The following is a 25913-nucleotide window of genomic DNA, read 5'->3' as shown; positions in this document are numbered from 1 at the left end:
GGGGATGGAGCAAAGCCACCTTCAGCAGGGCTCGGGGCAGCTTGCCAGCTTTTGCCATGCTGCTGAGAAATGGTCTCAAGGTCCAGGAACACAGTAATCATTCCTAGCGTGGGCTGCATTTGCCAGGGTTATTGCACCGTGGAGAGGACTTGGAGAAATCAGCCTGGAAACGAAGCCTATTATTGCTTCTTTTTAATACCCAGGAGCAAACGGCTTTGAAAATCCTGCTGGCTCAGGGCTGGTGGGTGCCTTGGTCGTCTCCTGCCCTGGCTGTGTGCCTGGTAGATCTTATTTTGCAGAGCAGGGCACGAGCTGTGGGACTAGAGGCATGTGCAGAGGGCAGGATGAGTGCGTTTCAGTGGCCCCGTGTGGCTGCACTCCATCCCTTACCCTGGTTCCCCAAAACTGGATGGCTGAGGACAAGCTGCGCATTATCCCCAGGGACCCAGCGGAGCTTGGGGCACATGGGGTTCCCGGGGACTGGGCATCACCTGGCTACGTGTACCTGCTCGGGGTGGCTCCTTGCTGCCCATGAAACCTGAAAGCCAAAGTAGCTCAGGAATGAAGGGGAAGATCTGCCAGAGTTACGAGTTCCATAATGAACTTGTAGCAAAGTCTTGGGAGAGCTGACCCTGCCCTGTACCAGCCTCCGGGTGAGCTGCTGAGCACCCAGCGCCAGGCAGAGCTGAGAGGAGATGAATTATACATGGGCACGTGCTCCGTTGTGCAAACGGCCACAGAGCGTGTGCAAATTCAGTAAAGATCTCAGGATTTAATAAGACAAGTCTGACAGATGGAAAAGGTCAATATTGTTATCAAACACGGCAAGAAGGCAGAGGGGGCGTTGTCAGCAGCGTGTAGCAGGGCATCTGGAAAATCCCACCCTCCCTGGATGTGGTGCCACGAGGTTTTGCCAGCTGGAGGATGCTCCCCTAGCTGTGCCAGCCGTGCTGCTGGGGCACGAGGGCTGTCTGTGGTGTGAGGACCCAGCCATGGTGCTGGTGCTCCCCTGCGAGGCAGCTGGAGGTTGTTGTACGGAGCGAAGTGTTAGCTGAGGATTTGGTTACAGTTCCTGTAGCTCTGCGGTTTTCAAATCATTCATTTGTCCAGAAAGTGTTTGTTGCCCTGGGGAGGCGTGTGGCACTTCTGGCTGCTGCTCCCCTGCATGTCTACAGCTCAGCGTGATGAGCGCAGGCTGCTCCAAAGGCTCAGGAAAGCCCCTGTGTGCCCCCCCCCAGACCCTGGTGTGTGCTCTGCGGGCAGGCCTGCAGTGAAAGGGGCAGGAGGGAAGCAGTGGCAGGCAGAAAACTCACAGCTCCGTGCCCGTCCTGCTGAAATCCCCCGGGGCAGGCTGCCCTCCTGCAGCCCTTGGGGGCTCCGTGGCGCGGGGTGGGTGCACGGGGCGGAGAGGTGAGGGTGAATGCTCTGGGTCCCACTGACTTGCCCTGTTCCATGGCTGGTGACTGCAGCCTGCTGCAGGACGGGGTGCTTGCATGCAGCTCCGTGACCTGTTCCTTCCCCACAGGCCATAGAGGAGCTCTTCCAGGCGCTGGATCTGGAGAAGAAAAGCGTGGCGATAGGACGCAGCCAGGTACGGTGGCCACCCGCTCCTCCTCCCTCGCTGTCAGGGTGTGCAGTGCAGCCAGCCCCGGGCCAGGTGCTGCTGGCTACCTGCAGCCTCCCGAGGTGGAGAAAAAACATTTCTGTGCTGCAGAGCTTCCCTCTGAGCCTCTGTGGGCTGGGAAATAAAGCCCTGCAAAAAACGAAGCAGGTAGCTCCTAATTTGATGGCATTAGCCTGGGTGAATTCTGTGCCTGGTTCCCAAATCCCAGCCCCTCCTGGCATATCAGTACCTAACTACCTCTGATGTCTCACGGAGCTAAACGGGGCTTGGGCAGCTCCTGGTCGTTGGTGGGTTGGGTTAAAACTGGGCAGCTGCAGGTGTAGGAGTTGTCACAGCAACGGTGTTTGAGCTTAAAATTGATAATCTCAGAGCAAAATTAATTTTGTATGCATGCTTGCCTTCAGCTCTCGGAGTCTATAAAGAAGGAATTCATGAAACGGTTCTGTGGAGCAAAATAACTTGCTTTTATCCTACATGGTGCAGTTTGCAATTATCTCTTCTATGAAACCCTTGTACTTAATCAATAGCACGATAGCAGCTCCAGTCACATCTTGTTATATAGGAGTTGGTTTTGCCATCACTTTGAGCATTGATTTTGTACTAGCTTCTAAAACTCACTGGCTTGTGAAGTTAATACAGACATTAATGAGACAATCAAATAGGTGGTGAAGCAATCATAGCATTATCTCAAGACAGTGAGCTTCCTTGGGATTGTTCTTTGATTCAATTTGGTGTCTCTAAAATGCAGCTCGTTAGGTGTGCCACCAGGTTCCCAAATGCAGTTCGTTTTTTATCGAAGCTGTGTTATGCAAACGGCTCGCGGGGTTTGGCAGTGGCTGCTCACACACCCCGAGAGCTTCACCAGGCAACGACCGAGAAACATCGTAGGCTCTGGGAGATCTGTAGCAGACTAAATTCAATGGCATCAGCAAATCCACATTGATTATGCTGTGTTTCCAACAAGTTCAGATAAAGAAAATGACGTGGCTAGTTTTGGTTTTCCCATTGTACACCGCCACCTTTGCTGTTATCTGTGTTCACGTGTTGGGAACGGTGTCACAGCAGAGGAACCGATGTCACCCCCGCAGCACGTGGGAGAAGTGCCGTGTCCCAAAGGAAAGCTTTGGGGGCTTGCAGCACCTTGCCGTGCTGGATGCTGATGTCAAAGCAGGGCAGAGAAGAGGCAGGGATGGAGAGAGCAAGGGCCAGTCCTGAAGGGTGCTGGGCAGCCAGGTCCCCCAGCCCTGTGCTCCGCTGCTGCCTGCGAGGGTCTCGGAGCCCCTCCTGGGTGCACAACGTCCTCTGCTTGCTGTCAGGTGTTCCTGAAGGCGGGCGTGATGCCCAGGCTGGAGAAGCAGCGCGACAAGCTGATAGCCCAGAAGATAATCCTCCTCCAGGCTGCTTGCAAGGGCTTCCTCAGCCGCCAGCAGTTCAAGAGGCTGAAGGTATCCATCCCCTGGGCTGTCACACCCCGTGCCCACCAAAACCCAGGCTTGGGCCACTGCCTGTGTGCAGTGCTGCTGTGCCATGGCCCAGAGCATCCCAGTGGGGCTGTGCACAGCCCTGGGAGCACAGCAGGCTGCTCCTTTGATACCGTGCCCTGCCCTGATGCTGTCCCTTAGGGATCCGAGCCCCTCATCCCTGTGCCCCAGCCTGGCCCTTCCCCGTGCCTGCTGTGGCTCGGGGGGGTCACTGCTGGCGGTGTCCCCTGCAGGTCCAGCGCCTCGCTGCCCGCTGCATCCACAAGAACCTGCAGCTCTTCCAGGCCGTCCGGCACTGGCCCTGGTGGCAGCTCCTGAGCCGCGTGCGGCCCTTGCTCAGCGTCAGCCTGGCGGAGCAGCAGCTCCGGGCAAAAGAGGTAAGAACCACACAGCGGGACAGGATGGAAAGGGAGGGGATGGGGCAGGATGGGTGCGATGAGACAGGGTCGGGTGGGATGCTTTAGGAGCTCTGCCTCGTGATCTCAGACAGCTTGCTGGGGCTGGGTCCGCTGAGCTGAGCTCCTGGAGATGATGGATGAGCTGAGCACCCAAGCTCGATGCAGGGGATTGTGCTCTGTGCTAGCAGCAGAGCTGTGCCTGCTTCCACCTGGGATGGAAATGGTGCTGGGAGACCTCCCTGGGCATCTTCTGAAGGTTCAAACCTTCCTCACGTTGTGCCGTGCTGAATTCTTACCCTTTCTCCTCTGACATCCTGCTCCTCTTCTGGCCTTAGGGAAGCTTTACCAAGATATTTTCAGGCTTGCCCACGGCGAAAGCTGGCCAGATCTCTGCCCCTCTGTCCAAACCCACCTGGTAGCCCCCAGGCCCCACTGCCCGCTCACCTCGGGTTTATCACATCTCTGCACAGCCCCGGCCATGCAAGCAGGGCAGCGCTGCCACGAGCAGCGATCCCAGCGGTTACGGCCGGGCTGCCTGAAAAGGACCCGCAGCAAACGCTGTGCCTTGGTAGCTGCTGCCTCTGATAGCCTGCCAGGGCTGCAGGAGCACTTGATGAGCAAGATTCAGACATTTGGATGCTTGTCCAAGCTTTTGAGGCTGGCTCCTTTCTCATGAAATGTGCTCTGTGCGGAGACCAAAGCTGACATTCCCTCCAACGAAATTCGTGTCAGGAGCTGTAGTCCCAGCGATTTGCAGTGTGCAGCCTTCAAAGCTGCCTGGTAAATTTTCTTAATAAGGCAGCTATGTCTCTCCCACTTATTTTTAACAGAAAACAAGACATTCATAACTGAACTGAGGCTGCTGGAGCTCTCAGTGTGTGTTTCCTTGCAATCTTACCTAGGAGGAGCTGGCGGCGCTCAGAAGAAAGCTGGAGAAATCGGAGCAGTCCTGCAGCGAGCTCAGGCAGAACACGGAGAAGCTGGAAAGCAAGGTAGAGCTGAGAAGGTCCTCTGCAGCACCCCAGCTTTCTGGCATTGCAAGTTCAGACTTAGCAGGATGAATATAGCCAACAATGCAGGTGCCAAATGCTGCTGCTGTCTGCGCAGCTCAGGGAAATGCTGCAGGCTGGGCTCCCCAGCACCGGGTTGTTGGCATTCGGCTGGTGCCATGGTGGCTCTGGGCATGCCTTAGTGCTCCGTGAAGAGCTCTTTCTTGTTTCTAATTGACAAAAACATTACACAGCCATGGATTTCTTCCAGCCAAACACGTGAAAGGTGCTGGTTTGTTCATGTGTGAAGCCAGCAGCTCCTGGTGGAGGTGGGGTGGCTGTTCCTGGCGCAGTGGCATCCCTCGCTCCTCGTGGCTGCAGAAGTTGCTCAGGGGCTGTTTTTTAATGTTTCTGCAGCCGAGGGCTGTGGGGCTGCAGCAGGGGGGAGCAGTGCAGGAGGGGATCAGGAGCTGCCACCCCCCTGCTGCACCCCGGGCCCCATCCCAGCGTGTCCCGGGGGAACCCTCAGCACCTGGCACAGCCGCAGGCATCAGAACCTGAGGAGCTGCCGTGCAAAAGCCATCCCTTCTGCTGACAAAAGGCTATAATTAGAATAGGAAATCACACCCAGATGCATCACGTTCTCATTATGCTCTCCAGGCAGCAGTCTCGGTGACCTCTGCAGCCACCAGAAGTGGCTCTGTTCAATGGGATGAATGCTGATAACGAGGGGAAAGTGTGCGGGAGAAACATCCCGCGTGGCTCAGGTTACGTTGCAGCGTAACAGCCTCGGTCCCCTTTGGATTTACTTGTTTCTCGGAGCTGAGGTGCAGTGCTCTGCTCAGCAATAGGAACAGCCCTCACCGAGTGCCCTCTTCATCAAGGGGGAGCGGCTAAAGATGATTTCTCTGTTGCTCTGCGTTGGAGATGCAATTGCACCCCTGGGGCTGGGGCTGCCATGGGAAGCTAATGCTTTGTGGCAGACCTAGAAAACACCAGCTCCCCAGGGAAAGCAAGCCTATTGTGTGTACGTACCCAAATTAAACTTGGGGGACCTCTGGAGAGCTCGTGCAGCATGCCTGCATTGTGAAATGCCTTAAAATGCTGTTGGATGCGGGGAAAAAAGCATTTGAAGCCTGCGGGCTTCCCCCTGCCCTGCCCCTCTCAGGGATGGACGCGCAGAGCTGGGCTAGCGGGGCAGGCCGTGCTCACAGCTGCTTGCAGAAAGTGCAGCTCATCCTCCCGATTCATAATTCACTCTTTTATTTGTGTGCTTTTTGTTTCGAGCAAAATTTAACATTAATCAGCTGGAACAGTGCAAAAATCTGGTGAGCCACGCAGGCAGCGCGGTGCAGGCAGCGCTGAGCACACTTTGTTGGCTGTTGCCCTTCCCTCATCCCATGGCAGGGCTGGGTTCACACGGGTGGCACTGGGCAGGGTGCACGCCATCTCCCCACCTCCCATCTCCCCAGAGGAGAGGCAGCAGCCAAGTGAGAGCTGTCAGGATGCCGGGTCGGTGGGCAGTGGGTGCCCCCCAGGCGGTGTGCCTGGTGCTGCCCAGCCCAGCGCCGTGTTGCCCCCCCCAGATCATCGACCTGACCATGGAGCTGTCGGACGAGCGGCACAAGGGCGATGTCGCCTGCCAGGTGTTGGACGGGGAGCGGGCAGAGAGGCTGCGGGGTGCTCGGGAGCTGCAGGAGCTGCAGGTAGGAGACCCCAGCACCACGATCCCGGCACAGCCTTGCTCTGCCCGAGTGCCCCAGGAGCGGGTTGAGCTGCTCCCTCCTTCCCCGGGCTTCCCCAGAACAAACACAACCAAGTGCAGAAGAAACTGGAGTCAGTGCAGAAGCAGCTGGAGGAGGCCCAGCAGCTGGTGCAGTTGCGTGAGATGAAGATCAGTGGCTCTGAAGGAGGTAGGGTGTCCCTCTGGGGCCATGCATGCGTCAGGGGGCCAGCGCTGCCACCCCAGTGGGGATGGGATGGGATGGGATGGGATGGGATGGGATGGGATGGGATGGGATGGGATGGGATGGGATGGGATGGATGGGATGGGATGGGATGGATGCCACACGAGTTGTGGCAGCCCTGGGTGCAGAAGGCAGAGCTCTTGGAGCCCTGTCTGTGCCCCATGGGAGCCACACTCGGCCCTGAGCAGTGGCACCCGGGGCTGTGTTTGCAGAGGACGCGTGGCACGTGCGCTTTGACTGCGCCCAGACTGAGATCGCCTTCCTCCAGAAGCGGCTGGCACAGCTGGAGGAGCGGCTGGGCGCCGAGCACAGCGCCCGGACGGGGCTCGAGCAAAAGGCAAGTGCTGCCCGGCCAGCCCCAGCTCTCTGGGGGAATTTGGGGCACTCAGGGTCGTGTCTTGGAGCAGGGCTGCTGCTGGGCTGGGTGTCGGGGGGCTGAGCCATGGGTCCTGATGCAGCTCCAGGGTACGGGATGGGGTTGTGCTTGCATGACCTGTCGCACAAAGAGCTGTTAATGTGAAGAGATGGCAATTCCTGAGCGTTGTGGTGAGGAGATAAAAGGGCAGTGTGCTTCCCTGAGCAGTGCCTGGGATCCCATAGGGGTAAAATAAAGAAATGCGAATTGTTCATGCTACATTAAAAAGTAATGAGAGAAGCCGCCCAGCCTTAGGATCTCGGGTAAAGCAAAACATCCCATTTGCTTTCAGATAGTTAGTTTGGAATTACAGGCTTCATTACTGCAGGATTTTGCTTATTTAAAGTCATTCCTTAATGACCTCGTTCCCTGGCTGGCGAGAGCTCTGTGCCTCTCCCTGCCCTGTGCACCAACCCCTAGGGGAAGCTCCCCTTCTGCACGGGAGCGTTTCATTCCAAAACAGCTGCTTGGGGAAGAGGTGCCTGGGGGTGGGGGGGTCCAGCTCCAGCTCTGGTCGTGGTGCCAGCCCCGGGACCCACTCACACACCTCTCCTGCAGCTGGGCGAGGCGCAGGCGGCGTGCAAGGCGGCTCAGGTGGCGGCGCAGCAGCTGCGGCGGCGCTGCAGGCGGCTGGCCTGCGAGCTGGAGGACGCGCGGGCGCTCGCCGAGAGCCAGCAGAGCCGCAACCACGAGCTGGAGAAGAGGCAGAAGAAGTAAGGCCAGTGGGAAGGGGATGGGGGGAGCACAGAAGGGCCAGGTTGGGTAGTGGGGGGCGGCGTGGCACCGCGCAGAGGTGATGTGCGCTTCTGCGCCCAGGTTCGACCTGCAGCTGGCCCAGGCCCTGGGGGAGTCTGCGTTTGAGAGGAGCCTCCGGGAGAAGGTGACCCAGGAGAACTCCTCCCTCAGGTGGGAGATGGGCAAGCTTCAGCAGAGCCTGGAGGTAAGCGGGGGATGGCCCACTTGCTCTGCATCCCAGTCCAGGAGCAGCTCGCAGAGCAAGGCCACCCTCTTTGCAATCACAGCAAAGCCAGCAACGTGACTCTGGTCTCTTTTGGCACAGACATAGGAGGCACCTGATGCCTTAAATAGCATTATCCTCTGCTAGGAGAGGTTGTCATGTCTCACAAGCCCCATCCCATGGGGCTGGGGGGCTGTGAGGCCACCCCGGGCAGCACAAGTCACAGCCCAGGGGTGAGGAAAGCGACACCAGGAGCAAAACGGAGAGGGAAGGGGTTGCGCAGAGAGCTGGGGAGGTCGGGGCTGCCCGCTGCTGGCCGGGCTGTTCCTGATGCCACAGCTGGAAACGGTCAGGGTATTGAGAGTGGTGCAAGTGTGAGCCCCCCCTGTGTGCTGAGCCCTCCCGTGCTGACCCCCGCTCTGCCCCCGAGCAGCAGAAGCAGGCGGAGGGGGCCAGCCTGGAGCAGCGGGCGGCACAGCTGGCCACCAGGCTGCAGGAGCTCAGTGCCCCTGGTGCCCCGGATGCCCGCGCCGTGCCCGCGCTCCGGCAGCAGCTCTGGGACCTGGAGTCCAGCGCTGCCGAGCAGCAGAAGGAGCTGGAGCGGCAAACAGCAGCCGTCGATCACCTGGAGCAGGTAACGCAGCCCCTATCTGGGCTCGATGTGCCAGGGATGTTTCTCCCCACACGGGTGGGTCGAGCTGGAGCTCCGGAGTGGGGTGCGACCACGGGCGTGCTCGCCTTTGGGCCTTTCAGCTCCACCAGCGGCTGGAACTGGAGATAGAGCGGATGAAGCAGATCCACCAGAAGGAGCTGGAGGACAAGGACGAGGAGCTGGAGGACGTGCGGCAGTCCTGCCAAAGGAGGGTAGGTCGGTGCTGGGGGGCTCAGGGGGCTCCCTCCTCCCAGGTGAGCAGTGATTGCTGCTTTCCAGCCCGGCACCAGCCCAGGATGCAGAACCAGGGGCCGGGGCAGCCGGGATCCCCCCATGCTGGGGATGGAGCAGGGCCCCATGGGCACCACGTTCCCCGTGAGCAACAGCAGCATCACACCAAGGGCACCTCCTGCAGACAGCCAGGGCTTTGTGCTCTGTGATAATGAACAGAAAATAGCCTTTTGACAAGGTCTGAGCAAGCTGCTAGTTCGGCGGCTCGCAAACACGCATTCTGATTTCTCCAAAATCCCCGGGGTGTCAGATTCGGGGCTGCCGTGCTGCGTGGCAGCAGCCAGTTCCCATTAGGCCTGGGGCGTACCTGGCTGTCGATAGCAAATTAACGTTGCTGAGGCTTAATGAAGCAGTCCGTGGGGTTTTGCATGTGCTATTTTAGGCGGGCAGAACAAGTCGGGAGGCAAATGAGGCGATCTCTGCTCCTGTGAGCACGGAGGTGTCACCAGCCCTGAGCTCTGGCGGGGCCGTGCTGCTGCGTGGGGCTGTGGCTGGCTGTGATTACCCCTGGTCTGCTGGGCACTGCCCTCGCTGGGGTTCCTGTGCTTACCCCTGCCCCTCTTCAGCTTTTGCTGGAGCTCCAGGCTGCTCTCAAGTGTGCATTGCACAGGGCTCCTCTCCGGGGTCACCTCTGCCCTTCCGCTCGGACTTTTAATCGCCCTGTGCAGGGGGCAAGTTATTGCCAGCGTCATTAAGGGAGAGGGGGAGCCCTCAGGGCTGACAGGGTGTCACTCACCCTTCCTCTGCCTTCCCCTGCATGGCCTGACTATTATTTTCCAAACGAGTAAATGGCTGAGACCCTCTGGAGAGCAGTCACTGTTCCCTGCTCCCGCTCCCTTTCTGCACGCTGTTTTGGAGCAGGGTCCCCGGCCAGCTCTGACCGAGCCTGGGGCCCTCTCCCCGCACAGCTCCGCCAGCTGGAGATGCAGTTGGAGCAGGAGTACGAGGAGAAGCAGACGGTGCTGCATGAGAAGCAGGACCTGGAAGGGCTGGTCGGCACCTTGTGTGAGCAGGTAAGGACGAGGCCGGGCTGCCAGAGTCAGGCTAAGCAGAACTAGCGCTGGAGCAGCTCCATCTGCCCAGAAAAACAGTTTTTCAGAGTCTGCTATTTGCAGAGGAATTCTGCCCCAGACGCATTTGTTGAACAAATCCCTTTTCACTCTCTAATGTGTCCGTGGCAGTGATTGAAGTGAATGTAATGGGAAAAGTGCACACAGCTGCTGCACGAGAAATTAGAAAGCAAGGGACCGAGCGCGGCTCCATGGAACAGCATTTACCAGCCTGGGCATCGCCTGGCACCACTGAGCAGCCGGGCTGGAAGCGTCTGGGGACAGCGTGGGGACACGGCTGGGGACAGGCAGTGCTCGGGGACAGGGCTGGGGACAGGGTCAGTGCTGCCCTCCTGCTGCTCCTGCCCCACCTGGAGCTGGTTTTGTGCTGGTGTCCCCTCTCCGTGCCATGTCGTGAGCCACCTTGCACATGCAGAGGAGGAGCTGGTTGTGTGGAGCTGGAGTGATGAAATGGGTCTGCTGGCCACTGGCACAGGGGGGCTGGGTGCCACCGAGCCTGGTGCCTGCAGGCGTTCATTAAACGGGGGAACTTGGGGCTGAAATGAGCAGGGCACTCCCCGCAGACACCACACGGTGTGACAGGGCCTGGCCGTAACGTCCCACTGATCCTGAGCTCGTAAAATGTTTTGGGAAGTGCCACAATAAATCTTGCAGCAGCGCACATTGCTGCTGCTGCTCCGTGCAGCGCGTTTCTCTTGCTCGGGAGAGCAAAACTGAGCAGGGCGAGGAGGAAGCAGAGCCCTGCAGTGGGAAGCTGGAGCAGAGCGTGGGGCTCGGGACACACACATCACTGCCCCTGCAGCCCCCCCGTGTCCTGCAAAGGGAAAGGGAGAGGGAAGAGCAACCCTGGGTGTTGCTGGAGTGTACGTGGAATATACCCAGCGCCTGGAAAGCGGCTGTTGGATTAAACCCCTGCCTTGTAACTTCAAAAAGCAGCAGGCTGGAATGGTGGCAGGCCGAGGCAGAGGCTGGGGTGCCTGCTGTGCCCATTTACGACACAAAATCCATCGCCTGCAATGGCAGCAGACACTGAGCTATGCAGAAAATGATGCTGAACGGCATCCAAGATGTGGTCTATAGGGATGGCAGGGATAAAAGCAAATCTGCTCTGCCGTAGTGTTATTATAAATACTGCCTGACTTACAGCGGACAGTATGCTTCAGAGCAGTTTATTAAAAAAGGAAAAAAAAAAGCTGTCCCAGAAAACTAATTAAGGAAATGGAGATGTCAACGATTGCGGGTTTCTGCAAATGCCAGCCAGCTCGGAAACAGGCTGCAAGGTCAAATCCGCACAATTAATTTTAGCCAGTGAACATAAAATAGGAGAACAGGTCTGAAGCGAGAGGAGCTGTGGAACGGAGTAAATGGAAAATGCTCCCACACTTCAATTAGCCTGAAATCAAGCACTGAAACCATGTCCTTGCTTGTTTGGTGTTTTTCTGATTCTTTTATCCTCGTAACCATGGTTGCTCTCTGTTTGAGGGGGGAACATGGAGGGTTGTTTTTTTGTTGTTTTTTGTTTTTTTTTTTTTAAGGTGCTTCCTTCTTTCCTTTAAACGGCTTCCGAGTGATGCAGTGACACTGCATTGCCGGGCGATGAGCCTCGGAAATAACCCAGCAGTTATTTTCTGCTGGCACTGCTGGAGATGCACGCACGAGGAGCCGCTGCCTCCCCCCCCCCCGAAGGCTGCAGCATCGGTTACGCACCTCCGCGGCTGACGGAGGCTCCAGATGCTTTGCGTTAGCGAGGTGTAAATAATTCCTGATGAAGCCTTCCCCACCAGCATGTGGTGGTTTTTTCCCCTTCCCCTGTGGGCTGACTTCCTCATGCCTTCGTCATTGTTTCTCCCACCTACCATTTTCTCCGTAGTTGCAGGGTTTTTTTTTCCTGTCTTTGTTTCCCTCATGCAGGGACTTTCACCTTTCCCTGCAGCAGCTCTCAGCACGCTCCAGGGTCTTCCTCCTCCAGATCCACGGCTGCTGGGGCTGTGGGGTGGGAGGAGCGGCCACGGTGCAACCCTGCAGCTGGCTGCACTCCCAGCATGGTCACATTTTGGGCTGCTGCCACCGCAGCCTGGCCACATGAAGAGCCCTGGTGCTCAGTGGCTGTGGGGACAGAGCGCTGGTGCTCTGGGGACATGCAGCTCCTGGAGGATGGGGCAAGCAAACGCCTTCAGAGGAACAGCTTTCTGGTAGAAAAAATGTGATGTTTTCCTGTAACCTGACAGTGCTGGTGTTTGCGTAATTTATTTTCCTCCTTGTATTGAAGTATTATTTGATAAAGATGGAAAACTGCCCCATTTACACGCAGATATTTAATATCACCTTGCAAAATGGATTACCCAAATCCCTCCTGGTTCCCAAGCTGGTGCTTTTGGAGGTTTTATTATGTGGGGCAGGCCTGAGGGTGGCTCTAGCTGGGGACTGAAGCCCTGGCACCGCAGGGCTCCCCCTCAGCCTGCTCCTCTCCCTCCAGATTGGCCACCGTGACCTCGACGTGGAGAAGCGGCTGCGGCGAGACCTGCGGCGGACGCGCGCGCTGCTGGCCGACGCGCAGCTGCTGCTGGCTGCCCCCACGGAGCCCGGTGCCGCCAGCGCTGCCGAGCTGGAGCGGCTGCACAGGCAGGTAGGCACCGGGGAGGATTCCAGAGGCACCGGGGCACCCGATCATCGCCGTGCCCTGAGCACGTCCCCGTGGTGCCATGGGTGGTGTTTGACCAAAGCCTGCGTACCGTGTGGGGATGCAGTCCCAATGCCAAGCTGAGCGTGCAGGTGGGGTGGGTTGGGAGGTGTGGGTGAGCACGACCTCTCCTGCTGGCTTTCACCAGATCCACTATGGAAAAGAGGCAGCAAAGTGCCCCCAGGCGTTGGGCAGGGCTGCCCTGCGCTGTCCCTCGCCCCCATGGCGAGCAGTGCAGAGCTGGTGCTCACAGCATCCCCGGCCCCTCCGGGGATGTCACTGTTGTACCTCGACCCAGGTGAAGCTGGGGCAGATCTCAGGGATCACAGCAGCTCAGGCAAGCAGCGACCTGTGGCACTGTGCACGCTCTGTGCTGCCGCGAGGAGTGCCCCTTGTGCCGCCAGGGTCGCCTTGCAGGGAGCACAGCTCTGTAATTAAGCCAACAGCGGTTAAGTATTTTTTCCTTTTCTTAGGCAGCCCTGTTAATTACCTTCTGTTCAGCATGCTTTCTGTCTTCTCACACCGTGATCCGGGGGCCCTGTTTGCAGGACGTGTTGCCATAGAAATGGCTGTAAGGAGGCACAAGCTGCCAGAGCAGGGACTGCGGCTCCCGTGCCAGGCTTTAAGCGCGGACACCGCGGGTCCCGTGCTGGGGTGAGCAGGGAGGGCACTGCTGTGCCCTGCGCAGGACGGACAGACACACGGCTGTGGTGCAGCCCGGGAGGAGGTGGCACAGAAGTCCTCATGCTCTCGGTGACGGCAGGGCAGGCGGCGCTCTCCGGCCACAGGCTGGCACGTGCAGAGCGCCAGGGCTGAGCTACTGCCGCCAGTCCTCCGAAACCGCGCAGCAATTAATCTCCATTGTGCATTACCCCTGGAAACAAACTAATCAGGAGGCATGAGCGATTCCAACAACACACAAATATAATTGAGATAATAGTTCTGCATAAATAACAGCTGTGAGCTGCAGCTGTTCCCACCTGCACCGGGGAGACGTGGAAGGTGAGCTGGGCGCTGGGGCTGCTGCCGTGCCCACGCCTGTGCCGCTGACCGGGACAGCTGGGGCAGGGGGTGGCCACGACCAGGGCATGTCCCTTGTTTGAACTCACAAGTTCACTCCCAGACACTATTGAGCTGTTTTGCCCATTGTAACACTCCACTTAACAACAAAGCCCTCAGTATTTCCCGAATCCCACTCCAGATTTGGAGATGATGCGCAGCCCCTGCCTTGCCCTCCCCTGTGCCCTCAGCTGGGCGATTTGTCACCCCCTGACCCGGCGCAGCACCCAGCGCCAGGGCTGCCTGGTGCCGAGGGCACCCTTCTGCTGCCAGCTCCTGCTCCCAGGGCATTGTTGGCCCCGCACAGGCTCCACCGCCTGCAGGACCTAGATCCTGTCTGCTGCTGTGGCACCTCGCAGGCTGTGTGCTGTCACCGCCTGGTGGCACCTGCCCCGCTGCCTCGTGCGTTTGGGGAGCGTGGAGGAGAGCCTCGGTACTGGGAGCCTCTCGTGTCTGCGATGCTGCCAAGGCTCCGCATGAATTACCAGTGCCTCATGATTATGCCGTCCCTTACATCTAAATGCTTCCTAATGGCATTCATGATGAGGTTCTCAGAATCCGATACATCCTACCACCAGCCCACAAAGCCCTGCAAGAACGAAAATGTCGCTAAAATGCTACATTTCCGTTAATCAAAACCCATATGGTCTGAAAGTAGAGCATTGTTTCTTAATAAGGCTGAAGCACCCATTTTACGCAGGTATTTAACAGATGGCGTAGCACAACAAACTAATGTTGTTCCATTCATACATTATGCATTTTGGGGAGAGTTTCAGTTTATTCTTCCCAAGTGGGAAAATTCCATTGCATGAAGTGAAAGAGAAGCTGGTATTTAATGGGAGGCCCAGAGATGAGTTTCTCTCTGATTAAACTGTCCGGAGCATTTGTGGAATCGGGGCAGGGGAATGACCAGGCCCAGGGAAAAGCTGGAAAAATGTGGGAAAGCCCTGGATGCGGAGCTGCTGTGTGAGCTGAGCGCCTGGCGGCACTGGGGGCTCGGGGTGCCTCCTGTCCCACGCTGTGGGATTTCCCTGTGCTCACCACGTGGTAACACAGGGCACGATCTCAGGCGTTTCTGTTCGCTGAAGCACTTAGGGCCATGCTGCTGGTGGGTTTTGGTCTTCCCATGGTGAGCTCGAGGGCAGAGTGCTGCAGGACACGTGTGTGCAGGATGTGAATGAGAGAATGAAATGCCTGCAGCAGGGGAGCTGGGGGCAGGTGCTGTTGTTGGCCTTGGGGCTCCTTTTGTGGCACAAGCTAGCATTCCCTGGAAATCTCTGACTCTTAATGTCTCCTAGAAGCTGTCGCTTGGGTAATTTCAGTCCCTGCCTCCTGAGCTTTATGCAAAACACAAAGCTGTTCTTCAGCCGGGGGAGCGAGCAGGGCGCACGCCGCGTGTCCTCGCAAGAGCAGCTCTGTGCATGGCCTGCATGGGCAACCCAACCGAGTGGGCTGAGCTGGGACACAGGGACCACTTCCCACAGCTGCTCTGCAGGATTCCAGCTGCTCGAAGCCCCCGTGCTGGAGCATCGCGTTGCAGACAGCTCTGAGGAAGCAAGTTACCTGCTTCCCTTCTCCAAGGGTCTCGCCCCAGACTGCTGAGGGAAGTGAACTGGGGGTTGCTCCAGAACTTCATAATCCCCCCGTTTATTTATTTATTTATTTTAAAGGGAGGGAATAGCAAAAGACAGGTGAAACATTCCCTGAGAAAATGGCTTAAAATTGTGGCAGTGTCCTCACCTGCACTTGAGCCCTGCGTTCCCTGGACAAACGGGGAGCAGGCAGGGGAAACGAGCAGCAGGTGTTGGGTTTGCGTTTCCCTTCTGGTAAACAAAAGGAACCTGAGTGAGCAAGGCAAGGAACTGCATGTTCAGGTACAACCCACGTAAGTTCCTCCGTCTCAGCGGTGTGTTTGGGGGATGATGCTGCATCTTCCAGCTGTTTCCAGCCCACTTAAGATCATTGTAGTTTTAATGGCTGAGCTATAAAAACCGAGAGCGAGTTCGCATTCATAACCGTGGTATTTCATCTGTATTTGCAAATGCAATTTATGCTACGTGAAAAGCCCATTTGAAAACTCCCAATCGTGAATTGCTCTAATCAGGAGTTACATGTAATTCACATCATTTTGCAAATTAATGATCCCAGCTCTACCCCGCCAAGGCGGAGGGGGTGTGCGGTGCGTGCCCTACCCGCAAGAAGGGTGCCTGCGTGCGGCCGGGCGCTCGGGCACATGGGGAGCTCTCCTCTCGCAGCACCGCGGCTGCTGCCTGGGGAAAGTTTCCATTGTAAAGCAGAACCAGGCAGTCTGAGCAGAAGCACGGATTTTAAAAGGCTGAATTTTGATGTGTGCGAGCAGGGGACACGCTCTGGGGGTGCAGTGCAAACAGGCAGGGTTTCGGCACGCACCGAGGGCTCGTGCAATCATCACCTCCCCCTGTCACAGCTGGAGGAGAGCGAGGCGAGGTGTGCGGAGGCCCAGAGGTGCCAGCAGGCGACAGCCCTGCAGCTGGAGAACCTGCACGCGGAGCTGGAGACCCTCAGCAGAAACAAGACCCTGGTGCGTGGGGCAGGGCAGCGGCGCGGTCCCACCCCCGCGGGATGCGTGGTAGCAATAACCCCAAATCACACAGCCTCCTTGGTGAACAGCCCCCGGGTCCCTTAATGGGTGGATAAAAGGGCTAAAAGCGCACAGCGTCCCCTCATCTCCCCGTGCAGCTCCACCGGGTTGGGGGAGCTGGGCAGGGGGTGTCACGGACCCCCCAGTGGGGTGTGTTTTGAGGTGGGTCCCCCCCACGACTCGAGGCCCCGCTCCGCTCCCGCAGGCGGACGAGCAGCTGTCCCAGCTGCAGCACGAGAGAGCCGACCTCCTGCGGCGTGTCGATGAGGACCAGGAGGATCTGAACGAGCTCATGGCGAAGCACAAGGCCCTGATCGCACAGGTAGGAGCTGCTGGGTGGGGAGGCTCTGCAGCATCCCCCTCCCCGGCAGGGAAAATCCCGCAGCATCCTGGAGCATCGCTCTCTGGATCTTTTTCTATTCTTTCTTTGCCATTTTCTCATGCAGAGCTTAAAAAGTGCTGACAGACAGCCCTGTGGCTCTCTGCATAACGCTCAGACTTGGGCAGCCTCTCCCAAAGGGTTGTACGTGGAGCTGAGGGACCCCAAGGCTCCCGGGGGGGCAGCCGTGGGGTCAGGCTGGTGAGGCTGAGAGCGCACAGCCTGGTACCTGATACCCTGCAGGGCTGCTACGGAGCTGGGGAACGGGGTCTGGAAGCACCTTGAGGGCAGAAATGGGCTAGACGAGAGGGTTCTGGCCTGTCCTGCAGTATTTGTTCTGAAAAATGAGGGAAGAGGCATTCAGGCAAGGCTGTGCAGGGAGAAGCAGCCCCTGCTGGGGAGGTGGCACAAGCACCTGCAACACCTCGGGTGCCTGCGCGCTGCTCCAGGCCCCGGGGCTGCTTCCACCACCAGGCTCTCTGTTTCCCCAGTCTGCAACAGACATCGCACAGATCCAGGAGCTACAGACGCAGGTGGAGGATGCAAAGAAGGAAAAGCAGAGCCTCCAGGAGAAGGTAATTCCTCCCCAGCTATCCTGCGCTGAGCTCAGCAGCAAGATCCCTGCGCCCAGCGAGCCGCATGGCACCAGGCAGTGGGATGCCATCCCCATGGCCACAGTCAGACCAAGTCTCCACCGAGGTGTCACAAAGCAATTTCTCCTCCATAAAACAGGCCGGTTCCTCTTCTCTTGCTAATGTGTGTGCCCTGCAAGGTGCAGCCCTGGGGCTGGGGCACACACGTGTGCTGGGGCTGCACGGCTCTGCCAGCCACTGCCTGGGGGTGGAGAAGGTTTTCCCCTGCGTGGCTCTCAGGACAGGGACCTTCAGCTCCTCCGTGGGGCTGGGGGAGAAGTGGGCTTGTGGCCGGGGCTGCCCTGGGGTGGCATGGTTGGGTGCTGCTCTGCCTCAGCGCTGCGGCTGCCCCGCTGTCCTGGAGCGCATGCATTAATTTTCACCACATGAGTAATCCCATTAAGTTAAGTGCTTTATTGGAGCGTGGCTAAGCTGCCCAGGAATCGGAGATAGCACTCGCTCACTCCGAGGCGGAGAGTATTGTGCTGTAAAGATAGGCCAGATAACAGATGACAAATTCCCCTGGTTCTAGGTCAAATATAAAATCAGAACCAAGCTTGTTCCAGGGCTGCTAAAAGCAGGGCAGCTTGCCTGGGAGATCTCGGTGTAACGGCTGGAGAAAAAACTCAGTGCAGGCAGCTTTGCACATAAATTGTGAATTTTTATGCCTGCTGTCCTCAAAGAATTTGCTGAGAAGAGAAAAGCAAAAGAAACCCAGACGAGCGCCATCCTGCTGGAACATTTTTCTTTCAAAAGTACATGCTAGTGTCATGCATTTATTGCACAGCACGAGCACGAGGGAATCCTTCAGGGAGCTTCAGGCAATATTTTCCCGACGTGCCTGGCCGCGCACGCCAGGTCCCAGGCATTCATTTTGTATTTAGAGGGGAGCTGGGGTGGCCGCAGAGGTCTCGGTGTGGGTACTGTTGAGGGAGGGGACAGGCATGGTGCTGGCGGGGGCGGTTTTGACGCGTGTCCCCCCAGCTGCGGGCGGCACAGGCGAGCGCAGCGCGCTTGGAGCAGCGCCCGGCCGAGCGCGCGGTCATCAGCCGGCAGGAGGCCCACATCCGCGACCTGGAGAGCCGCCTGGACTGCCAGGCCGTGCAGATGAAGCGTTTCGAGGTACGGCCAGGCACGGGGCCCCGGGGACGTGGTTCAGCACGAGAGGTGGACGCGGTGACACCCGCACCGGGAAGGGGCGAGGGGACGGCGGTGCTCACAGCTGGGGTCTTGGCTCATCCTGCCCCACGCTCTGTGCTTGCTGAGGGCCTGCAGGTTTCATGCTGCTGTCATTATTCATACCTGTCGTGGTGTTTATTAAAAAGCAACAGTGATCCCGTGCTATAAACACCCAGAGGAGAATACAGCCCCGGCCTCCAGATGCCATCCCAGCACCCTCCTGACAGCCACCCCCTGCCCTGAGCACCAGGCGGACCCCAGGGCATCAGGCTCTGTCCAAAAATTTCACTGTGCCCATAAATCAGTGTGGGTGCTGGCACCCCAGGAGATGGTTTTGCTGTCACTCCTTCCCCGGATTGCACTGCCCAAACAAACTCGGGGTGAAGGAAGTAGCTCCAGTGGTCCATCATGGTCAGGCAGGGAGCGCTCCCCACGTCGCTGAGCGCTCTCGGAGAGCTTCCTGGCTCCCCACCTGCATCTCCCTGGCTCTACCCCATGCTGCCTCCCCAGGTGCTGGTGCTGCGCTTGCGGGACAGCATCATCAAGATGGGCGAGGAGCTGGAGAAGGCGGCCGAGTCGGAGGCACGGGAGAAGGAGAGCACCAAGTACTACCAGAGGAGGATGGAGGAGATGAAGGCGGACATGAACGAGCTGGTGCAAAGGGAACTGGAGTCCAGCCGCCGGCGCGTGGAACTGGTAAGGGGGTGCTGTCCCACGGGCCCCTTTGTCCTGCCAAAAATGCACAGTTTCAGGCAGCCTTTGCTTTGCCAGGCCCTCCTCGCCCCCCTGCCCTCCTGCACCCCCCAGACCAGGGCTTGTCCAGCTTGGCTGCTCTGGGATGGGGGCTCAGGGAAACCCGGGCCGTGCACGTCTCCATGTGCTGCTGCAGGGCGAGCGGTGTCCTCCCAGCCCTGCTCCCCCGGGAGGTCAGGGAGCTGTGGAAGTGGTGGTCCCAGCCCTCCAAGGGATGCAGAGCACGCCAGGTCTGGGCTGCAGCGAGTGGAGCTGGGGAGCTCCGGGCTCACCGCGGGAGCAGAGGATGGCTTCTCATCCCCCGCAGCCTCAAAACATCGAACCAAAACTGTCACTGCGACTCCTCGCTTTCCATTTCTCCCCAGCTGGGCAGGCAGGGCTGGGCAGTCTCTCTGCTCTCTGTTTTGTTCCAGGAAGCAAACTGCTTCTCCTGCTCATCTCTAGCAAATGCTGAGCAGGCGCCCAGCTCCTGCTGCTTTTCTGGGGGAGAGCTGCAACGGGGAGAGCGCCCGGCACAGGGCAGTGCCCCTCGATGTGCCCAGCCCCGCTGTGCTGCTCTGCACGGAGACGGTGAGCCCACGGACAGGCAGTGAGCCCACGGACAGGCAGTGAGCCCACGGACAGGCAGTGAGGCTGCTCTCCCTGCGCAAAGCCCCAGGCAGATCAGGAGTGCGGCAGAAATAGCTTCACCTTCGCTGTACGCTCCTCTCCCGGCAGCTCTTTTCATGTTGGTATTTTCCAGTAAACAAAAGGAAAGCCTTGCTTCCAAGCAGTAATTGAAAGATATTGCATTTCGGCTAGCGAGACAGCCGCATTAGAAGCAGTTATTTTATCAATAATCTTTTATTTAACAATCAAGGGGAGCTCGCCATTTAGTTCCCCCCGAGGCTGCGAGCCGTTCTGAAGGGAGCGCTGCTTTGGAGCAAATTACTGCGCACACCACAGCCAGGCTTTGTCCCTGCTCTGCCAGCCTGAGCCCGGCGTGCTGGAGACCCCCTGTATTTGTGCATGTGTCTTTAGAGGCTTTCGGAATGTTTTACATGGGGATGTGGATGTTGGGTGCAGCAAGATGCTCGGTCATCTTATGCTTCTGTCCCCCAAGTTTGCAGGGAGCCTGAGGGAGCTCCCAGGAGCATGGCACAAACAGACAAGCTCAGGGGCAAATGGGGGCTGGCTGAATCCAGCCAGGCAGGCGACTGGGGTTACCGGCATTGGAGGGAGCAGGAGAGGAGGTCCCGGGGATGCCTCAGGCCAGCCCTGGCTGCTCTGGTGGCCCCACAACGTTCCCAGCAGCGGAGGCATTGCTCAGCCCACGCTCCTACCAGCACTCCTGTAAGCATCACAGAGAGCTGTGATTGCAGCTGTGCCAGGCAGGGAGCATCAATAGTTCATACAGAGCCACTTACAGCCCTGCTCCTGCTAAATCCCCCATCTATTATAGATACCGCATGAATTATTCACTTAACATTACTTAAGTCGTGGTCTGCACCTAACGATTTTGTTTTATTTAAATAAGCAGTGGTGAGGCTGTGCACTTGCCAGGCACTGCCAGGGCTTGAGAAACACCCGGCGGGACGGTTTGTTACTCAGGTGGGATTAGGAACTGGTCTGGCTTCCCAGGTCCCAAGAGCTGATGTCTGTACGTAGGGTTTTTATTCTAATGGCTCTCATTTATCAGAGGTGGAGGCACGTTAAATCCTATTACCACAAGGACTGTTGCTGTCCCACCACCCCCATGCCTCCGGCTGGGCTCAGAACTCCCGTTCCCATTCCTCCCTCATTTTTGACCCACTTTGGGCAGTTGGGAGGCAGAAGCTGCCTTGTGCTCCCGACATTCACAGACAGCGGGGAAAATACAGCCCAGGGATGGGAGCTGGAGAGCTGGCTGCCAGGCAGATGGCTCTGCCTTATGAATTTTGTAGGAAGAATGGGGTTTGAATGCTTTCCAAGCCCTGTGCCGTCGCAGGGAGGGCTGCATGTTTTCTAACCGAGGGGGTAGTACTTGGCCCCGGTTGTCTCCGTCTTTGCTTCGGTTGCATGTCCTGAATTTCTCCCGTGGAGCTGTACCTCCTCTTCCTACACAGCCTGGCTCTGAGCCTGCAGCAGCTCCTGGTCTCTCAGCTGCTGTGCTGACACCCGGAGCGTGCACGGCTGCACCCAGCTGGCAGAGCCCGAGCCGTGGCAAGGGGCAGGGGATGGATTTCCAAGTCCTGGGGAGTGTGAAAACAAACCCTGCGCTCTCTGCTCATCACGAATGCACACGCATTTGTGCTTTTCCTGACACGAGCCTCCTGGTGAGCTGCCCTGTGTGGTGTGGGGAAGGATGGGGCGGGGGCTGGCACAGGCACCAGCTGCCCTCGCTGCGGCCGGGATTTGGGCAGGGAGGTGCCGGGTGCTGGGCATGGTGCCTGGTGGCTTCAGTGCTCTGGAGACAGCACCAGAGCTGGGGGGGTGCCCCCATCCTCCTCTTAAAGGAGGTGTCTTTAATGAAGCTGTGAAATTCATCAGCATAATAATTAACTACTTCTACTGAAAATCAAAGTACAGGTGTTAAAATATTCTTCGCACGGGGTTTTGGTTCGTTTTTTGAAGGTGAGAGTCGCAGTGTAAATAATCTTTTTATGGTCCCTTTGATGGGAGATGCCCTTTGTAATCACAGCCCTGCTATCACCACGCAGTCCAGCGTGGTGTAGCATAGTAGAGCCTGATATTTATGATTTTTTTATTTGCAACCTTTAGCTGGTTTGTGGCATTTCCAGTGAAGCTGAAAATGGGAGCTGCTTGCGATAGCGGCCGAGAACGCTGCCTGCCCCAGCCAAACCCCGAGCTCCCAGCAGGGCCCCCAGCAGCCCCCAGACCGGGGGTCTCGCAGCGCTGCTCTTGTCTTTAAGAGCTGATCACTTTGGCTAAGTGCAACGAGAAGATAATCAAAGGGAGCCGGCCCCTGGAGGTGAGGCTGGGTGACGGAGGAGCGAGAGCTCTGCTAATTAGCTGTGTCGTGCAGCGGGTGGGTGATTTCTGTTTTGCCATTAAAGCAGTAAATTGTCCAGGAAATCATCAGCACTCCTGGCTGCTCACAGCACTTCCAGGTGCTGCTGGTGGCTGGGTGCAGGACGCACCCCGTCCCGCTCGAGACCGCAGCCGCGGAAATCTTGTTGCATCAAACTTTCCGAAAAGCTGCAAGTTAATTGCTTAATTAAAAATAATAATGACTGATGAATGCTGCAGGTGTACGCTAAGTTATTCAGATAGCAGCCATCCAAATTGGGCTAATTAGATTACACTTCACTTCGGGCGGGTGGGAGCTCGCAGAGGTTGTGTTGTGACAGCCAAACCGCAAACACAAACACAGGCGGCGGGGCCGCGGCGCCTGCTGCTCGCTGCTGCCTGGCTCGGCATCCCTCACGGCCCCATCAATATTTCACTGCTGTTGCTGCTTATCGCTTCTGAACTTACCTTCAAATGCCTCTGAGACAAAATTAGACGGAAAAGAAATCCTTGAGAAAGGAGGTTTGGGAAAGCCTTCTGCAGGGATGCAATGAGAGCAAAGCCTGGGGTGTGAGGAGGGTCAGAGGGTTAGGTCCCTGTGGCTGCCGGAGAGTCGATAGGGACCAAATCTCATAAAGAGTCAGGGAAAAAATCCAACAGGTCCCAAATCTCATAGAATCAGGAAATCACCGCCTTACTCCCCAGCCGGGCAGCAGCAGGGGGCTGCTCCAGCCTTCAGCCTGGCCAGGTGCAGCCCCTCCCCGTGGCTCCCCTTCCTCTCCCCTTCCTCTCCCAGCCCCATTCGTGTTCCTCAGCACTGCTCCTGTCCAGGATCCACATCCACCAGCAGCAGGGCGCTGGGATAACGGGCCGTGAGCGATGAACACCGGCAGGATCAGCCACACGCTGCCTTTCATCTCCCCAGGTCTCCCCGCAGCTTTCGCTCGGTTTCCCTGCGCTTTCTCTCCTGGGCAGTGCCAGGGCTTTGTCAGAGGCTGGCGAGCAGGCTGGGATTTTCTCAGTAAATGTGTTCCCCCCCCTTTTTTTTTTTTTCTTTCTTTTCCTTTTTCTGCTGAGAGGAGACAAAAAGGCAGCGGCGCTCAGAGGCTCTTCCTGAACGTTAGCGTTCAGGCCAGTCGCTGTATGAAAAGTGCAATGCCTCCTGAATTTCCATTTAGATTGAAACAACACATGGCAGAGGTGTCTAATAGCTGGCTGGGATAACTGCGGCCTGACGCTGGGGCGTTTATTCTTGGTTTGTATAATGAAGATAATTTTTTGCATTTTAAATGTAATTATATTGAAGTAATTATTCCCTTCCTTGAGACAATCATAGGGTACAGCTACTTTGTGCTTGATTTTAAGAAAAAAGGGTTAAAAGGCCCTTTTTCTGCAGCTGACAGCATGTTACAGTGGATAGGGGTGAGCGCCAGTGAGCAGTGGGTGCCACGGGGCTGGACACCCAGCGGGTGCTGGCAGCTGCGGACGTGGTCCTGGGGTCACAGCCCCCCCACGCTGCCTCATCCCCTCGGTGGGCTCCTGCCAGCCCCAGCATCTTCTCGCGAAGTCCTGCAGAAAGGCAGGGCACGGAGATGCAGTGGTTTCTCCTCCCCACGCAGTCTCGCTGCAGATCCATGTGCACAGACCCCTACAAGTCCCTCAGCAGCAAACACGTGTGGAGCAGTCCCAAATTATTCCCTGACTGTGAACGGTGCTTCCCTTTGTGTGTGCTCAGCCCCTGTACCCACGGTGATGGTGGTGGTGATGGTGCTGCAAGGAGTCTGTTTTAGCAACACCACTGTGCTCGAGCCCTGCCTGCTCTGGTTTAGGAGCAGGAATTCTCAGCCCTATGTTCACACTGGGCAGGAGCCGCAGGGCTGTGGGGTTTTGCCCCTCAGCAGCCGAGGAGCGGGGCTGGGGGCACGGCGTGTGCAGGGCTGCCTCCGCGCCAGGCAGCCTCAGGTTAACAGCAGCAGAATGGGAGAGAGGAATTAAATGCAGGCAGTGAACTGTGTTTAATTGGAGCCGTATCGTGGAGCTGAGGAATTAGTTCAATAGAGGCTCTTATCAGCGTGTCTGAAGACTTGGGCTTTTTATCCAGCAGTTGTTTTACTGCCGGCTCTTGCGGTTGCAAATAGCTGAACACAGGCACGTCGCCAGCCAAAATTTGGGTTTTGCTCTGTGTGGGGCTGGCTCTGCTCAGGGGCCAGCCTCTCCCCTGTGTGCCCCCTCCCGAGCCCCCGGCACGGCGGTGTCCCTGCTGGGCAGGACCAACCCCGCTGCCTCGGAGCAGCTCCCGCGGCTGAGCCCAGCCTTCCACACCCCTGCACTGTATGAGTGGGGAGGGAAGTGCACGGCTTGGAAGCACCGAATTTCAGAAAGCTTCTTGGCAGCCTTCAGGTTTTTCCCAATGTTGGTGCCTTTCCAGAAGCAACTGTGATGCTGCGCGACCATAACTGGGATCCTTCTTTGCATGTTTTTATGAACTGCAGTGCTCTTCCCCTCGGGCCTGGGCGCACGGTGATACCGGGGCTTCCATTATTTACTCTGACAGTCTGCTGGCTCCTGCACCGTGGCCTGTCGCAGCCTGCGCTGCAAATCATCTCTCACCTTGTCACCACCGAGATGGCAATTTTACAGCTGGCAGCTTCAATCAAGTTGAATTTGCAGCTTGCGCTCGCTCTCTTTTTCTCTCTGCCGTGTGATGGTTTTAGAAAACGGCACCGAGACTTCCTCGTGGCTGCGCTCGGCAAAGCCTGGCAGTCAGATCCAAGGGGGGAGCTCGGCCCCCGCAGGCTCAGCGGCGAGCACCGGGTTGGGCATCCCTGGTGCGCCACGAGGCTGCGGGCGCTGCCGGCCTGCGGTGCTGCTTCCCTGCTTCTCCTCCTGCAGTGTGAATTATAAATGAAGCTCCTGTCTTTCTTATAAACCAGCAGCGTTTCTGGAAAGGGCTTTGTTTCTAAGCAGGTGCATGGTGTGTGTGGGCAGGGGGTGCCCCAGGAGCCTCCTGCAGTCTGTGCCCCCATGGTCTGTGCCCCCGAGCTGTCCCCAGAGCCCGGTGCTCCCAGTCCCAGCCCTTTGGGATGTTCCGCGCAGGGGGAGGTGTTACCTTTTGATATCGCCTTTGGCCATTTGAGATATTTGGCTTACATTTGGATTTGGGGTGATACGCATCTAAAACCAAGGGCCCCCCGTGTGGACATAACCACAGCTTTCTGCACAACAACTGTTGGGCACTCCTTACGTTCTGCCCCAAGCTCGTTAGTGTTTGCTCATCATCTTTAGCCTTCTCTTGTGGGGGTGAGGGTCAGTGATGTGGTGGGGGTGTCCCTTGGGGGTGTCCCTTCAGCTTTGCTCACCCATCCCCATGTGCAAGATGGCACGGGCGCGCTGGAGGCTTGGCACACCACGGCAACACAACGGAGGGGTCTGGTGGTGGGTGTAGGGTCGGGGCTGGCACTGACCCCGTGCGGTCCCGCAGGAGCAGCAGCTGGCCGAGGTGGCGGCGGCACGGCAGGGGCTGCAGGCAGACCTGGGCACCGCCATCCGGCGCATCGCCGACCTGCAGCTGGCCCTGGAGGAGCTGCGCGCCAGCGACGAGAGCGACGCCGAGAGGTGAGGCTGCGGGGTCAGGCGGGGTGCTGGCGCTGGGGAGGGCACAGCAGGACTGCACCCCTGCAGGAGAGGCAGCGTTTTGGCTTAAGAGCGTGTTTATGAACAAGTCACTTCGCACTGATAAAGGGTCACATGAAAAAGTGTCACCCTTGAAATCATCTCG

At 57.7% G+C, this 25913-nt stretch overlaps 1 protein-coding gene across 5 annotated transcripts in view; it reads left to right on the top strand.

Moving 5' to 3' along the window:
- The window catches only part of MYO18B (myosin XVIIIB), a 55902-nt gene that overhangs the window by 19620 nt on the left and 10369 nt on the right, over positions 1 to 25913 (top strand). For 4 of the 5 annotated variants that reach the window (XM_072024232.1, XM_072024233.1, XM_038187523.2 and 1 more), the window contains exons 22-40: positions 1526 to 1591; positions 2941 to 3069; positions 3339 to 3482; positions 4406 to 4495; positions 6079 to 6198; positions 6297 to 6405; positions 6672 to 6796; positions 7433 to 7587; positions 7691 to 7814; positions 8266 to 8466; positions 8586 to 8696; positions 9684 to 9788; positions 12322 to 12471; positions 16031 to 16144; positions 16410 to 16526; positions 17075 to 17158; positions 18200 to 18337; positions 18905 to 19090; positions 25617 to 25750. In XM_072024232.1, the coding sequence (XP_071880333.1) occupies positions 1526 to 1591; positions 2941 to 3069; positions 3339 to 3482; positions 4406 to 4495; positions 6079 to 6198; positions 6297 to 6405; positions 6672 to 6796; positions 7433 to 7587; positions 7691 to 7814; positions 8266 to 8466; positions 8586 to 8696; positions 9684 to 9788; positions 12322 to 12471; positions 16031 to 16144; positions 16410 to 16526; positions 17075 to 17158; positions 18200 to 18337; positions 18905 to 19090; positions 25617 to 25750 (2402 nt within the window). The remainder of the gene's footprint in view (positions 1 to 1525; positions 1592 to 2940; positions 3070 to 3338; positions 3483 to 4405; positions 4496 to 6078; positions 6199 to 6296; positions 6406 to 6671; positions 6797 to 7432; positions 7588 to 7690; positions 7815 to 8265; positions 8467 to 8585; positions 8697 to 9683; positions 9789 to 12321; positions 12472 to 16030; positions 16145 to 16409; positions 16527 to 17074; positions 17159 to 18199; positions 18338 to 18904; positions 19091 to 25616; positions 25751 to 25913) is intronic. The other variant, XM_072024234.1, reaches the window with a different exon arrangement.

This window comes from Anas platyrhynchos, chromosome 16 (assembly GCF_047663525.1).
Source record: "Anas platyrhynchos isolate ZD024472 breed Pekin duck chromosome 16, IASCAAS_PekinDuck_T2T, whole genome shotgun sequence".
Lineage (NCBI taxonomy): Eukaryota > Metazoa > Chordata > Aves > Anseriformes > Anatidae > Anas > Anas platyrhynchos.
The sequence above is the reverse complement of the archived record's forward strand: the minus strand, read 5'-3'. Positions and strand labels throughout refer to the sequence as shown.